The sequence below is a fragment of the Physeter macrocephalus genome, chromosome 1 (assembly GCF_002837175.3).
Source record: "Physeter macrocephalus isolate SW-GA chromosome 1, ASM283717v5, whole genome shotgun sequence".
Taxonomy (NCBI): Eukaryota; Metazoa; Chordata; class Mammalia; order Artiodactyla; family Physeteridae; genus Physeter; species Physeter macrocephalus.
In genome coordinates this window covers 32903741-32920930 of record NC_041214.2, presented here as the reverse complement: position 1 = coordinate 32920930, position 17190 = coordinate 32903741, and the positions used below count along the sequence as shown (strand labels likewise).

Sequence of the window (17190 nt, the reverse complement as noted above, 5' to 3'; positions counted from 1 at the left end):
AAAAAAAAAAAAAAAAATAGAAACATAGACACAAATCTGCAAAAGCTTTCAACACTGCTCTTGGCAAAGCTGCTTCCAAGCAGCACCGGTGCCCTCCCCAACATCTGTCTACAAGTGGGCCTCTGTAGGGAGACAGTTATTTTTAACCACCCTGTTGTCTCCACTTAGAGAGGAGAATGAACAAACTGAATTGAAAAAATCTGACCCTTGGGACTTGTGGCTGAAATATATTTTCTAATATACGGAAGTCGCATGACAACTTTCTGGGGAGGCAGATCCCCAGAGACCTCCTTAGAGAAATGATGGTGCTCAGGAAATCTGGGCTAGCTTCTCAAGGAGGTGTGGAGTGAAGTTCATTAGCGAGCAAGATTTGCATCACTCACGGCACATCCAGCTCTGGCAGATGGGCACCATGTGCTGAAAACCAATCAGTTTCCAAAAAGGAGCTCTGCACTTTCTTTTGGAGTTGGTTAGAAGCAAATATTGCAGAGGAAGCGTTCTGGGCAGACTGGGAGGTGGTTAAGGTTTGAGTGAGAACTTGGAACTTGGAGTATGTCAAACTCAGTGTGTTTGGGGGTCCTCCTTCTGGTGGGGGTTGGGGGCTCAGGAAGGAGTGGAGGGAGTGCCAGTTTGCTCCACTCCTTCAACTGAGCGGGGGGCATAACCAACCCTCGGGCTTGCAATCTTGCATGAGGAGCAAAGTCTTCAACAACTCATGCTACCGTTGTTAGACTTTTCAATTGTTGGATTTTTTTCCCCTAATAAATAGTGTATTTTTATAACAGCTCTTTTATTTTTCTTTACTTATTTTTGCATAGAAAATTACTTTTGCAGGAGCTCATGCATAAATGATGTGTCCCATACATGTCAGTGAGACAATGCATGTGAGTGCATTGGGCACCGTCTCACAGACAGTAGATGCTCAATAAATGGGAACTCCTCACACTGTTTATGCTTCCTGCATTTCACAGGAGGACCCTGGAGCAGAGGGAGGGACTGCCTTGCCCAAGGTCTGTGTTCAGCAGGAACTGGACTAGCCCAGGGTGCCCCGCCTCCTCCCCCCTCTCCCCCACTCAGAGCATCTCAATGCCTGGGCCGTGCTCTGCTTACACAATACAACTCATAACCCTTTAGGGAGCAGCTGGGGCTGGACTGGTTGGGAAAATGTGTTCTTGGCAGCATGGCCCAAGGTCCACTGATGTAACTAACCAGTGTGTGCAGAGCCCAGACTCAGGGGCTTTGGGGAGGTGGAGGAAGGCACACATTCACTCACAGAAGAGCCTGTCCTCTAACCATGGAGGAGGGAGGGCATCCAGGTAAGAAACTGTGATTGGAGAGAAGGCAGCACTTCAGGTTGGCAGGAGGAGGGGCAGCGACAGTGTCCATTCACTGGGAGAGTCCACGAGCCAGACACGGTGTGTGCACTTCTCCTGACCACCCAGCCCTCTGAGGCAGGTGTGTTATCCACTGTCGAGCAAGACACCGTAAACGTTTAATTCTGGAGACCAGAAGAGATGTACCAGCCATTCATCCAGCATAGGTTTATCGAGCTACATCTGTCTACTCAAACGTTCTCAGCACTGGGAATGCTATGGTGACTGCAAGAGGGACGGTTCTTGTCTCAAAGAGCTTAGAGTCAAGTAGCAGAGACAGACACACACACACATATACACACAGCTAAACCTTGTGATACATGCTAAGAAGGAAAAAAAGAGCATGCACTGAAGGATAGTAGTAAGAAAGTGCTAATTATGTGTGGGGGAGGGGACTGACTACAGAGACATCCTCTCTGAGGGAGGGACATTTAAGTGGAGACCTGAAGCAAGTAGGTGTTGATTGTGGGAAAAAGACAGAGGGAACAGCATGTGTAAGGGCCCTGAGGCAGGAAAGCCTTGGCCAGGGAGAGGATTGAAAAGTCGCCAGTCACTGTGGCTTTAGCACAGGAGTGCAGGACAAAGTGGCATAAGGTGAGGCAGTAGCTGATCCCATGCGGCCCCGTGGGCCACGCTGAGGAGTTTGGCACTTTCCCTTAATGCAGTGGGAGGCCATTAGAGCGCTTCAGTGACGTGACCTGATTTCCGTCTTACGAGGATGGCTCTAGCTGCCCTTAGAGAATGGATTGGGACGGGGGAAGGTGGAGGGAGGCTGTTACAGGTGATGTATGACGATGAGTTGGTTAGAATGGTGGCAGTGAAGGTGGAGAGGAGTGGATGGCTTTGAGATGTAATTTGGAGATGAAATCCACAAGGCTTGGCAAGGAGAAGGCAGAGTGTTCAAGGAGAGGGAGGAGAATGGGAGTTGGAAGGGAGAAGGCAGTGGGGCCCTGGCACCTCAGCTTCTGCTTAACCACTGAAGCCCATATTGATCTGGTTGCCCTTGGTGTCTTATTACAGCAAAATGATGGACAGTTCACAGTGATCCAGCTGGTGGGGATGCTGAGGGGCATTGCCGCGGGCATGAAGTACCTGGCCGAGATGAACTACGTGCACCGGGATCTGGCTGCGAGGAACATTCTGGTCAACAGTAACCTGGTGTGCAAGGTGTCTGACTTCGGCCTTTCCCGCTACCTCCAGGACGACACCTCAGACCCCACCTACACCAGCTCCTTGGTGAGTCCTTCTGTGTCTCCTCGGGTCAAAGTATGACAGGGGTGAAAGGTGGCTGCTCATGGCAGGGACCCATGGCGGACCATACTGGGAGGGACTGGGACCAGAACTCATCTATCCACTGGGGGGAGCCAGGTGCTGCGCGGACCATTCATCCAGGAGAAATTACAGTAGCTGTTTGTCCAGGCAAGCGTTGGGGCATAGGCTGTGAGAAAGGGTCGGGGTCTCCTCTGAAGCCATGCTGTTCCTGGCCCATGAAGAGGACATTTTGGAAAGGATGATTTGGGGGGAATCCAAACATTTGGACAGTGGCATTGGAGACAGCTGTCAGCAGGGAGTGGGCTGCAGTTGGGTTGAGCACTGTGATACCAGGTAGTCTCCTGGTCCTCTTCTCTTTCTCTATCACTTCCAGAAAGCTTTAAGTACCATCTGCATGATGAGGACTCTCAAATCTGTATTTCTTGCTCAGCCTCCCTCTCTACAGCCCAAGAAGTTTAATCAACTGTGTCCAGCTGCCTAGTTCACACAATTCCCTTTAGAACTTTCACAGGTCCAAAATAGAGCTCTTGAGTTACTCTCCAATTGCCCCTCCCCCATCTCTTCAACTCAGTGGTTGCACCATTCAACTAATGACTGAAACCTGGGAATCAGTCTTGAGTTCTCTCTGTGCCTCCCCATCCACGTCCAATCCCTCAGCTACTCCTATAGGTTTCTCTAAAGTCTGTCCCTTTCTTCCCACCTCTGCTGTGCACCCACCCTATTTCTAAGCACCATTTTCTTTCACCTGGACTGTTACAGTAGCTTCCTAGTTGGTCTCCCTGGTTTCCTTTTGTCTTCTTACATCTATTCCCAACAACATCCAAAGTGACTGATCTTCCTACTTACCTACCTACCTACCTATATTCCTTAAGCTTGCAGAAGCAATACATAATTATCATAAAAATCAAAACAATACAGAGGAGAGGAAAGACTAACTCAGAACCTACAATTCCCTTGAAGCAAGGGTTGGTACATTTTTCCTAAGGCGACATATAGTAAATATTTCAGACTTTGCTGGCCAAGAGGCCAAATGAGTATATTATGCACATGATTATATAACTATTTAAAATGTAACCCTTTAAAAATGTATGAACACCACCCTTAGCCCATGGGCTGTAAAAAACCAGGTGACCTGCCAGATTTGGTAGTTAGGCCATAGTTTACCAAGCCCTGTCCTGAAGCATCAGTTTCAACAATTAGATGTGTCTGCTTTCACACTTTTCTCTGTGTTCAAAAATTTGAAAATTTTTATTTTATAAAAATGGGATCATACTATGCCTATTCCTCTGTGTCTTGTGTGTCTCTCGGGGATTCTTACTACAGGTTGCTGCTTTGAAAGTCTGTAAACATTCACACTCCACTAGGGTTATACAGTGCCCATCTTCCAACATCCTCACCAGCATTGAAAGTAATCAATATTTTAAAATGTGCTAATCCAAAGGTGAAAAATAATATCTCATTTTGTTTTAATTTGCATTTTCAACTGACTGCTGGAGATATTACTGTCTTTTTGCACAGTTACTGGGACTCATGTTTCTTCTTTTGTTAATTATCTGTACATGTATTTACCTATTTTTCTATTGGGTTATTTTCTTGTTTCTTAGAAATTTATAGGAATTCTTTTTATGTTAGAGATGTTAACACTTTTCCTGCCATATATGATACAATTAATTCCTTCACCTTTTTCTGTACAAAAAAATACAATTCTTTTTTTTATTCAAAAGAATACAATTGTCCTTTTGATATTGTTTATGATATCCTTTGGCTTGCAAAAGTGGTTCATATTCATTTAGTCAAAAATATCTATCTTTTCCTCTACTTATTGGATTTTCTGGTTTATTCTAAAAGTTCTCAGGGTTATAAAATGCCTTTTGAAGGGGGTTGTCCTATATCTAAATAGTTAGTACACCTGAAATGTATTTATTTTTCCCAAGGTTTTAGTTTAAAAAATTTCAAGTATACAGAGAACTTGATAGAATTTTACAAAAGACAGCCATATTCTTACCACATAGATTTTAGAATTAATATCTTGCTATGTTTGCTTTATCATATAACTATATAATCCATCCCTCTGTCTATTCATCACTCCATCCTATTTTGTTGATGCATTTCCAGATAAGTTGCAGATATTAATACACGTCACCCCTAAACGCTTCAGCATACACATCTTTAATAAGAGTTAAATATTTGTTTATAGTTCTTTCCTTGATTAAGGTAAAATTTGCATATAAAGAAGTGCACAAATCGTAAGTGTACACTTACAGAGTTTTAACAAATGCATGCAACTGTGTGACCCAAAATCCTATCAAGATAAAGAACATTGTCATCATACCAGGAAGTTCCCTCATGTCCCTCCCCTGCCCCACAGCCAGAGGCATCCACTGTTCTGATTTTTTTTCTACCATAGGTTTGTTTTGCCTGTTCTTGAACTTCACATAAGTGGAATCAGGATGCTCTTTGTGTCTGGCTGCTTTCTCTTAGCATTCTGTGTGTGAGATTCACTCCTATTGTTGTGTGCTGAAGTAGTTTGTTCTTACTTACTGGAGCATTCCATTGTTTATTTTTCCATTCTCTTCTTGATAGACACCAGGGCTATTCTCAAATATGTTTTTGAATATGTGTTAGGACATATATTCTTACGCTGTTTTCATACAGGTGAATAGATAATTATACCAACACCATTTATTGAAGATATTTTCCATATTTTATTGAATCACATGTCATCCTTGTCATATGTTAAGTTCCTTACATAAACTATGTTTTGATTCTCAAATCTGCTCCATTGATCATCTTAAATTCTTATGCCCAACCATATTGTTCTAATTATAGTAACTTTATCAGAAGTTTTACTATATGATTACAAGAATTTTAGCAAGAGTTTTACTGTTTGGATAAAGTAAGTTATTCTTCATTCTTCTTTTAAAAAAAATTCTTGGCTCTTTTCAAATATCTTTTTTTTTCAATTTAAGATCACTTTGTCTGGTTCAAAAACATGCAGTGATACATATACACTCACATATGGATTTTGAATGCAATTCTACTCTACATTTGGAAGGACTAACATTTTAATGACCCTGAGTCACCTAAATTATAATGTGAGTCAAACATACAATCTCTATATGTCTTACATTGAAAGTTTCTTAAGTGAAATATTCCCCACATTACTTTCCTGCACACATTATTTAGATCATTTGCTGTGATTTTGTGTTTCTTCTAAATGATGAAGCTTATAAACTAAACCTAACAGCTTTCAGGATCCTTCACATTTTATCATATTATTCTTCCATGTTTTGCCTTTTATTCAAAATAGAGAAAATTATCATGTTTGCTGATTAAACTATTGATATTTCTAAAAATGCAATTTATTCACATGAAAAATATTTATTGATCATCTTCTATGTACCAATCCAAGGCTACAAGCTAGAGGCACAATTAGGATTGAAAAGAGACAGCATTACTATTCTCACATTACTCACATTCGAATGAGGAAAAGGAAGATTAATCAGACACATACACAAATCAGTGCATAATTGCCAGTTGAGATAAGAGCCACTGTGTTCTGTGAGAGCATGAAGAAAATAATAAATAAGAAAAATAGCCTAACTAGATCTAGGGGAATTAAAGAGGGCTTCCAGGGGAGGAGATGGTGCTCCAGCAGAGATTTGAAGAATAAGCCACCCAAATGAATGGGGCAGGTTAGAGCACTGAGAAACATAAGCAGCACATACAAAGGCTCTGTGTCAAGAGGGAAGGTGGAATTTTAGAGGAGCTGAGAGAGGACTCCTGTGCTTGGCATTTGGAGAAAGAAGAGAAAGTGACCAAGGAGGTCAGCAGTAGTTACATCGGGCAGGGCCTCCTAGAGGCTTGTGATGGAGTTTACCTCCTTAGAGCAATGAGAAGTCATTCAAGGGCTCTGTGTGGGGTGGGGGTGGGTGGTGGGAGGGGTGTACACAGATGCACATACATGACCCAAAGGTGATGAATTTGCATTTTAGAAAAATAACCTGGTTTTTCTCTTGCTTTTGCTTTCCAATATCTTCCCTCCCTTTATAAACAAAACAAACAAAAAACTTTCTTGGCTTTCTTCCTTCTTTCTTTCATCCAAAAGTCATTTGGCAAGCCCAATCAAGGTAGATGTCCTGATCTAGAGAGGCAAGCCCTAGCAGGGATCAGGACCCATGGGTGAGGCGGCTGGAAGGCCAGCACTATTGGAAGATTAACTATAGACAGGGATATTGAGAAATATATTGGAGACAATGGGAGCTTTTGGTAAAGGAGGTACAAATATGGAAAGCATGAAAGCTAGAATGAATTATGTGATGTTGAATTGGAATTGGAGGTATCTGTGAGAACTTGTGGTTTTCAATGTATAAGGAGATAGAGAAATAAATAAGAGCTGAGAGTGCCTGTACACAATGGTACCTGTGTAGCAAAAAGTACACCTGTGGCACTCATATCTTGGATTCTGTATTCTCTTCTATACTAAAAGCACCCAGGACTCATTAGGGAAATGGCCCCTTCCAGGGCCTGGGCAGGAGAAGTAGTAGATGAGCCCAGTACACCTTTATGTGCCAGAAAGTACTCAAAGAATGATGGGAATATGTCAAAAGTACACAATACCCAGCTTAAAGGGCTTCCCAATGTCCAAATATAGTATAAAATGAACCTCAAAATATATACTGATGGTAACAGATTATAACCTATTGAATAAGATAGTAACTATGGAGTCCACACTGATATGAATATGAATGAATAAATAAGAGAAGATAAAGCTTTTCCCAATATTGGAAAGAATGGTGTTATTAGAAAAATCACTATTTGGTGACCATCAGATTAATAGTTAAGAAACGTGTTAATACTTGGGGTGAAATGAGAGAGAGTGGGGACTTTACATAGCCTCAGAGTATTTCCCCCAAAATATTAGTTACAAAAGTAACTTTACAGAGAAGTCTGGTAATACCATCTGAATCAAAGATTAGAGTTCACACCACCAATAACAGACATTGTGTGCCACTGAGAGTATGCAGTGAAAGAACATAGCATTTCAGGTACTCTGTTCAAAATGTATAACTTGGATCTTATCATGAGGAAAAATCAGACTAATTAAAATTAAGATACATTCTATTAAATGCCTAACCTATGATCTTAAAATTTCAAGGTCATGAAAGTTAAGCAGACCGCCAACTGTTCCAGATTGAAGGGCATTAGAGAGGCATGATAACCCGGTAATATTTACATATGATCCCTAAGAGGGCATTTCTGTGACAGTTGTTAAGAATTTGAATGGAGTATCTGGATGAGGAGTGTATAGGCATTCTTTGTAGTATTCTTGAAACTTTTCTAGACATTGAAACTGTCTCAGAATAAAATATTTTTTAAAAACATTTACCCTGGCTGAAGTGTAGAGGACAGATGGGGGAGGCAAAAGTAGAAGCAAGATGTATCAGGAGGCCATGGGCAGTGGGAGTGAATGAAGCCCAGGGGGATCAGGGGAGAAACGTGGAAAAGACTTGAGAGTGGGTGATTCTTAGGGATGAGGGTAACAGAGGTCCAAGGATGACACCTGGTATCTGGACTGTGTCTCTGGATGGATGATGGTGCCATTCCCTGAGAATGGGGATTATGGAAAGGAACTGGTTGGAGGAATAGAAGGATTGGGAGTAAATTGTGGGTTTAGTTTAAAGCAGAGTCTCTCAAATTTTGGTGAGTATCAGGTTTACCTGGAGAGCTAATAAGGAACACAGAGGAACAGACTCATGAAGTTGAATAGAGTCTGGGCCTTGGCATTTTCACCAAGATTTCCCAGATGATTCTGTTACAAAATTTGTAAGACACTTGTTTAGAATATTTTGACTTTTATGTGCTGGTAGGATATCTAAGTAGAGCTGCTGAATAAGCAGCTGGAAATTTGGGTTGGAGCATGGACGAGAAGTCCAAATGACGGTGTGTATTTAGGAGTCATCAGCATAAAGACAAGAATCAAAACAGGGGGCGTAAATGTACTTGACTTGGAAGAGATAGAGTGGGCAAAGGACCTCATTCTGAGCATGAAGAAGCCCAACACTGACCAATACAGATGTCTGTAAAGCAGGAAGCATGGATGTCCAACTGTCCCTTTCCTCCAGAGAGGCAATTACTAAGAATTTGCAGTAAATCCTACCCCCTCACTTTGCAGAGGAGGGATCGAGGCCCAGCATGGTCAAATGAGTTACTCAGTCACATAGGTTGTCAGTGCAGCTTTGGCCCTTCAGTTCAGGTTTTCAGACTCTGAGTCCAGTGCTCGGGACACCATGGCTTCCTCTCTGGCCCCACAGTGTGCCAGACTCCCTGCTCGACTTGGGTCATTTGTGATATCACAGAAAGCCTATTTCTCTTTCTTTCTTTCCCTTTTTCTTCCCAAAAATCCAGCAAAGGATTGTCATCTTGGCCAAATGGCTCTGCTGGCCTTTGGCTGATAAACACAGAGGTCAGGCCATATTGCATCGCCCCCACCCCATCTTCAGGCAGAGGTGGGCAGGCTGTTAACTTTCATTTATCTATTGATTTCTTTACATTTTTTTAATGGTTACTCTAGGATTTATATATATAAACACAAATATAAATATAAATAATGACTTTCTCTGTTTGCTTTCAAGATTTTCTCATTATCTTTGGTTTTTAGCTTGACTATGATGTGCCTGGTCATGCTTTTTTCCCCTAATTTATCTTGTTTGAGATTCTCTCAGGTTCTTAAATCTGTAAATTTATGTCTTTTACTATTATTGGGGAATTTTTCAGCCACAATTCTTCAAATATTATTTCCTGTCCCCTTTTCCCTCTTTCTAGGACTACAATTACCTATGTGTAAAACTTGTGAAATTGTCCCACAGGTTCCTGAGGCTCTGTTCATTACTTTCCCCATTTTTTTCTTCTCCCTTTCTCAGATCTATCTTTAAATTCATTGATTCTTTCATTTGCTATCTCCATTCTTCTAAGAAAAGTCCCTCGAGACTTTTTCTTTTGATATTGCATTTTTTAGCTCTATACTTTCTTAAGAATCTTTCTTTTATACTTTCCAATTCTCAGCTGAGATGCCTTACTTTTTTATTCATCATAAGCATATTTTTCTTTACCCCGTTGATCATAGCCATAATAGCTGCTATTGTAAGTCTGGGTCATCCTGGGATTGGCATCTTTTTTCCAATGAAAATGGATCACATTTCCCTGGCTCTTTGTATGTCTAGTAGTTTTGGATTACATGTGTTGTGAGTGTTGCATATGTGATGTAGAGACTCTGAATTCTATTACACTGATCCAAAGAGTGTTGCTCTTTTTGATTTAGCAGGAAATTAACATGTTATACTCAACCTGCAGACTCTATCATGTATGCAGTGGGCAACAGCTCAGATTTCAGTTCCTGTGGTTTTCAATCTGTGTTATACTTGCATGGTTTAGGAGTCAGCCAGAGAAATGGCAAAGGTTTATACCCAGAATTTGGAATCCCATTTCCCTGGTTCTCTTATGTCCAGGGATTCTTTCCCAACTCTCCAGCATCCCTGATTATCCAGGACTCCTTCACTTGGTTTCTCCAGCCAGAAAGATGGTAGGTTTTTCCACTAGAGTTTTAGCCATTGGGTGGACAGCTGCCCCCAGGGCAAAACTGCAAAAAGTAAAACTCACCTCATGCTGCTCAGTTTCTGGAACTTTCAGGTAGTTTTTCCTTTCTTTTCTTTCTTCTTTCCTTTTCTCTTCTCTTGTATTTTGTTGTTATTTGCTGGAGAGTCTGTTTGTTAGAAGCATATTCCTCCACACCAAAAGTGGAACCTTCAGCTTATTACCATAATCAGCAGGTCCGTAAGACAGCCCTTAAGCCTGCTCTAGTCCATCTTAAGTTCCTTATTCATGCATTTCTTTCAAGATCTTTTAAACATCGTCACCTTCTAATACATCTTGTTTTACTTTATAGGTAGAGACCTGTCGTAGCTATTAAAGTTTTCTAGTTTTTCCTAATAGGCCTTCATTCTTCATCTCTTATTCTGTCTTAATTCTCCACCATGCTTCCCCCAGGTCTTCCTTCTCTATTTTAAATTGCTATTTCTAGCCCCAAGAGCATTTCCTTCCCATCAGGCTCCTGGAATAATGAACAGATAGAATTTGCTCCTTTGTGCTTTTCTATGACTGGAATAAACCCATTAAAATAAAGAGGAGTTCTGAACTGCTCCTAACATTCCAGAGAGACAGACCAGTGAGCTGGGCTGGGCTCTAATACCTGTACAATTTATATAAATTTCTTTTTGGCAGGTGTATTTCTGAATACAGTTATGGGTGTTCAAAATAACATTTCTACGTGTCTTAGTCTGCTCAGGCTGCTCTAACAAAATATCATAGGCTAGGTGGCTTAAATAACAGACATTTATTTCTCACAGTTCTGGAGAAACTGGAGGCTGGGAAGTCCAAGATCAATGTGCTGGCAAATTTAGTTCCTGGTTGGAGCTCTCTTACTGGCTTGCAGATGGTTGCCTTCTTGTTGGGTGCTCACATGGCAGAGAGAGATAGAGACAGAGAGAGAGGCAGAGACAGAGACAGAGAGAGCAATAGCTTTGGTCTCTTTTCCTCTTCCTGTAAAGACACTAATCCCATCATGGGGGCCCCACCCTCATGACCTCCTCTAAACCCAATTACCTCCCAAAGGCCCAACCTCCAAACTGGGGGTTAGGGCTTCAACATATGAATTTTGAAAGGGCACACTCATTCAGTCCATAACACTGTGCTTGTGTTAAAGACCAGTGCTCAGTGTTTGACTTCACATGTAACATTCTGGTTATTACTGGTCCTGTCTCCTGTTACCAAGGGAAAAAAAGGCACACTTATCAGGGAAAGTGCCACATCTTTGTTTAACTCTGCATTTGGGGCTCACATACACATTCACAAACCTGACCTTAGCCCTTTCTCAGCTCACACTGGTGGACAGAGCCCCAACAGGGTCCCACAAACCCTCTCTGCATGGCAGCTTTCTACTAGTTAAGTCTAAAGCTCTGCTCCGGCATGCCTTGCTTTCTTTTCTGATCAGTAGGAAGAGGCCCCATCCGGTCCCTTTGTGAGCAAAATCTTTGCTTCTTCGTATTCAGCCAGGTTCCTTCTGCTAAAGTAGTGTCGACTTTCCCATCCTTCAAAGCCCCAGGCTTTCTCTCTAAGAAGTCTCTGGCCTTGCCCATGCCTTCCCTCAACGCTGCTCCCGGCAGACCTCCGTATTTTATCCTGAAGTGCACTCTGTCTCAAGGCGCCTCTGATCTCCCCTAGCCCCTTCCCCTTTGGTCCTCCTGCCTCTCAGCCCTCCTGTCTCAGTCCCTGGCTCCTCCCACACCCGGTGTTTTTCTGGTGTTTCTGCGCTTCTGAGGCTCCCTTCCTTCCAAGCCTGCCAGGGCCTCCCTCTTTGCTTTCTCTGTTCTAATGTCTGCTGATGTTCCCTGCCCACTCTGTCCCCCTCTGGGGAACCTCAAATAGAGCTGCTTCTTGGGCATCTACCCCTCCTGGCGGGAAGCAGAAGCCATTTTCTCAGGCGATTCGCCAGCCACTCCTTGTCCTGCCTTGATCTCCGTGCCTGCCCAGCTCTCCCTCACATACTGTCCTCACTTCCCTCAATGACCGCCTGGACCGGCTCCGGGACAGCTCAGCTGGTCCTTCCTCTAGAATCTGCCCCATCTGCATTAGACTCATTTCTTGAGCTGCCCCAGGGGCACTGGACACGGAGGGTCCACCCTCCCCATGGGACAAGGGTCAGACTGTCCCGCAGGGACATCTCTGTGAGCACCTGTCCCATTGGCTTGTCCTGAACCTGCCGGGGAAACCAGGCCTGCCCTGCACATGCTCTGAAGAGGCCCTTGTTCCCCTGTGATGAATTTCACTCACCCTGTCACCGTGGAGGCAGGACCCTCTCTCATCCTCCCCCATTATTCCCATGAATTATTGTCTCAGCTGCAGCCTCCAATCTCACCATGTTTCTGGGAGACAGCATCCATTCTAGCCACGATCGATTCCTTGCTGAATTCTCCAGGGCCTTTCCTTTCACAAAAAAATTGACCTTTATTCCATGATATTATGCTGCCCATGTCTTCAGCAATGTGGGCTGGGAAGGTGGCAAAAAGATCCCTTCTAGAACTGTCTCCCACTCTGGGGTAGCAAAATAGTTCTCTGAGCATGGTAGGAAGATGCAGGATTTAGTTTCAAACTATGCTCTATAAATTTGGCCTTCGGTCTCCTCATCCATAAGATGGGATTTGGAAGAATTGTCAGATTCATATGACCCCCTGTGAGAAACTGGAAACAACCCCTAATGGAGGTCCTGCCCTGGTCGCAGTGTCTGTGATTGTTGTGGGTGCTGCCTCAAGTGCATCCCAGGCTCTCAGAATCCATACCCCATGGCGAGAGACACCCAGGTATACATTTTCAAGGCTAACTGGTAAAAAAGATTGTGACTTTCCCTCTTCCTACTCACTCCAAAACAGAAAACAATAAAGCAGAGAGCTTCCAGAAGCCCAGGATATTTTGTGAATATTTTGATATTCACAAAGGAAAGCAGCACCCTCGTGACAAGATCCCCATGGAAGAATTTTGAAGAAGACTTCTCAGGAGAGAAGAGGGGAGAAAAGGCAGTTAAGATTATTGTGTCTAGGGAATTCCCTGGTGGTCCAGTGGTTAAGACTCAGGGCTTTCACTGCAGTGGGTCGGGTTCGATCCCTGGACCGGGGAACTAAGATCCCACACGCTGAAAGGTGCGGCCAAAAAAAAAAAAAGATTATTGTGTCCGTTGAAACCCGTGATTCTCACACTTCCCTGTGCCCCAGGATCCCCTGGAGCGCTAGGAAAGTGGAGGTTTCTGGGCCCTGCCCCCAGAGTTTCTGATCAGTAGGTCTGAGGTGGGGCCCAGGAATATGCGTTTCATACAAGAACCCAGATAATGCTGATACCACTAGTGCTGGACTGCACTTTTAGCATGACTGCATTGAAACTATTTTAGGGAACATAAATTCACTCACAAACCTGTGTTGCAAGAAAGGTCAGTTATTTTTCAAAAATCAAAGTAAATCTGACACTGAGTCCCCATCCTGTCAGACTAGAAAGGAAAATGTATTTTCAGGCATCCTGGAGTGTTTCCTCTCTCTCCAAGCCCGAGGGATTATGCAGGTCCTGGGGCCACACTGGGGCCCCATGTCTTTGCAGGGACTAGAGCCCCTCCGCCTCTGGCCCAGCATCACCTGTGTCTGAGGAGACAGGGAGGGCACAGTGCCCTTAGGTGTCCCCACCGCAGAGCCCCAAACCAGCATCTGTCTCCAGGTCTTGGAACCTCCATCTGACCCTGCCACTTAGCTCCCCCAATAACCCGTTTCTCAGAATCTGAATCCCCATCCTGCCCCATTTATCAGCTCTTCTGGAAAAAGAAAAAAAAAAAAAAAAAGCAAAGTTGATTAAATCAGCCCTGAAGATCCCGGGGTTGGTTTTTGAGGAGCTGGGGACAGATTGATGATCACCCTCAGTCTTGAGATTCTTCAGTGCCATAGCACCAAGCACACATGAATTAACACCTCAGTCATTTTCATTGACATGGTTACCAGTGAAGTGGCTGCCCAGTAAACTGGAGTTCAACTCAGAGAGGGTATCTGGCATTGTGTTTGTTTAGCCTCCATCTTCTATACATAAATAAGGGCTTAAGGAAGGAAGGTCATCCAGGGTGCCGGAGGGGCTCACCCATGTTTGGGATGGAGAATCTTTTTTCTCCAGGAACTTTTACTTGGGTAACTTTCAAAAAGGGGATCCACTGAGAAAAGACCAAGAGAGTCAAAGCCTCAGCCTTAGGGGCCCTCCCCCTTCCCTGTGCCACGTCCTGAGCCCGACCTGCACAGGAGAAGTGGGTGCCCCAGTCTGAGACCCCCTTTGCTTTGACACGTCCCGGAGGAGTGGCCGACCTGCATCCTTGTTTCCCGAACCAGCTGGGGACCGAAGGCTGAGCGGGGAGCACAGCCATCTCCCCGTCCAGGCTGCCCGGACTTTCTGTTCCACCAGAAGCCAGAAATGATGTCCCTAGCCCTTGTGGGTGACAGACGGTTAGGGGGACTCTGTGATGAAGGCAGGAAGCCTCTGTGAACTTTCTTTAAAGCCTGTGGTGAGTGGCTCCCACCAGCATCACACAGGTAGCATGCAAGGGCATACACACAGGTACAGTGCAGTACACACACGCAGATACCCAAGCACAGAGACGGACAGAGAAACACACAGGCACCCAGGGCTACCTTGAGACAGGCACATGCCCTCCCAGTGGCTGTGGGGCAAGGGCTAGGCTTTTCCTTTCCTTACCACTGAGAAGTGAGTTTGACTGCTAGAACACTGTTTTTTTGTTTTGTATTTCTTGTTTGTACTTTCTTGTACTTAATGCTTAAAAGGTGCAAAGAAAGCAGAAAATTATCTGAGATAATCCTTGCTGCAAGCCTTTGGGAAAAAGCCCCCTCTGTCTGCACTTTGCAGAGGTCACTGCTGAGAAGGTTCATCCCTCTGCTTGAGGGTTTGGGTTCAGGCTAGGAACGTGGTCCTTCCAAATGAGAAAGGTTTGCTGGCTTTCTGTCCAGTGACCCCAGGCCCAGTTTCACTTCTCCCCACCATTCTTGGCGGTTTTTACGTTTAAATCATACTTCTCCTCCCGGTCTGATCCCTGCCTTCCCTCAGGAGGCCGTTTTCAAATTGTGATTTCTCACTCTTCTTTCAGTCACTGAGCTAAGGTGACAGGTTCTCTCTTGGGTGGATGGGAAAGTGCAGAGGAATGAAGACAAGCAAAGGAAAGAGGGGAGCCCCTTTAATTGCAGCCGGAATAAAACCGAGGCCCAGTCGCCCGGACATTCTCCCCCAGCATTAATTAAGCTGAGGGCGGAATCATTCAAATTCCTCTCCAGCCACCCCGCTCTGCCACTCACATCACTCTTCTTCAGGCAGCTCTGCCCTCCCCTTCCACCGATATCTCTCCCCGGATCACTTTGTCACCAGACGCTCAGTTAGGGATATCAAGCCCTGACTGAAATGCCCTTTTGAAAAAGACTCAGCATAATTAAGATTAGTAAGGCCAGTGTATTACTAGCATGAGTGGGATCAGGATGGGATTTCAGAGCCTGAGCTAGCTGGTACCCTGGTGACTGGCGCACGACCAGGGTCAGGTTTCCCAGCCGGCACATCTCTCTGCTCTGAGTGTGGTGTGTGGGGTCAGCCAGGCAAAGCCCTCCTCCCTGTGTGCCTGTCATCATGCAGGAGGGGCCAGCCACCTGCAGGAGCATGCAGGTGCATGCAATGCCTCTACCAGCCATTCTCAGCCAACGCATATTTATTAAGCACTTACTGTGTGCAAAGCGCAGCAATGAACAAAACAGACGCTTCCTGAGCTCCTTGAAGTTCCTTCCTAGCAAAAAAGATGGACATTAAACAACTGATGCAATTAACTATGTAAGGACAATTGTTAGGTGCTATAATTACAATTGTTAGGTGCCATGGAGAAGCATATATCAAGCACGTATTGCATACCCTGAGGAAGGAACATCTGGGCTGAAACTCAGGGGTGTTCATTAGGGCAAGAGTGCAGCCAGGACCCCAAGGGAACAGTCCCAGAGCTGGAGGCACACTCTGCCTCCTCAGCCAGGACAGGGCGTGGAGGAGAGGAGGGTGCTGGGGACACTTGTGCACAAGCACAGATGGGGGAGAAGCAGCTGCCCAGTGGAAAAGGCTTTCAAAAGGGATGTTGCAGGAAATGGCGAGTAGAGATGAGTCAGGATCATGGGGTAGGACTGTGTGAGCAGCCCAAGTGGGCTCACAGTAGCTTTGTTCCAAGCTGTGAACTCCGAGGGTGGGGGGCGGTTGGCCAGGGGAGGTAGGAAAAGAGGAAGAACCGGAAATGAGACCCTGACCCAGGTCCTCAGGGAATAGGCCTGGGAGCCCTGTGCAGAAATGGAGGCTTGAACTGTGAGGGCACCTGGATCGAAGCACACCCAGCAGATGGTGGAGAGATTTTACCTTCTCAGCTGAGGTCCCAAAGAGTCAGTCAGGAAGTCGGTGAACCAATCAATCAAGGATCATTGATTCCTTGCAAGACCTCTGCTAGAGAAGGTCGTTATTTAATATGTTGATTGGCAGTAGTATCTGTAAATCATTCACTAAGATTTAAGCTTACTTTCCTGATTGGGTGCTTAGTAAATACAAGTTTGGAGCCATGGCTTAGAGAAAAGAGAGATGGCTTTCAGCTGAGATGAGAGAAGGGGGTGGAGTAGATTCCCAGATGAACTGGAGGTGAACTAGGCAGTAAAACTGGGCACATAAAAGGTACTCAGTAACTGTTTATAGGATGGATGGATGGAAGGATGGATGGATGGGTAAATGAATAAGGTTATAAGGGCTCAGAGGCTGAGGGTTTTCCAGAAAGAGGTAACATCAGAATGGAAGAGGTCAGAAAGTAGTGTGCTGGCTGCTGCACTCCCAGCTTATAAACAGGCTCATTTGTCTGGTTTTGGGAAGAGGGTGTGCAGGCCGATAAAAT

The 17190-nt window shown here is 44.6% G+C and overlaps 1 protein-coding gene across 1 annotated transcript in view; it reads left to right on the top strand.

Moving 5' to 3' along the window:
- Positions 1 to 17190, top strand: part of EPHB1 (EPH receptor B1) — a 437960-nt gene that overhangs the window by 379365 nt on the left and 41405 nt on the right. Inside the window, exon 12 of the mRNA XM_007108469.2 lies at positions 2394 to 2609. Coding sequence (XP_007108531.2) covers positions 2394 to 2609 — 216 coding nt within the window. The remainder of the gene's footprint in view (positions 1 to 2393; positions 2610 to 17190) is intronic.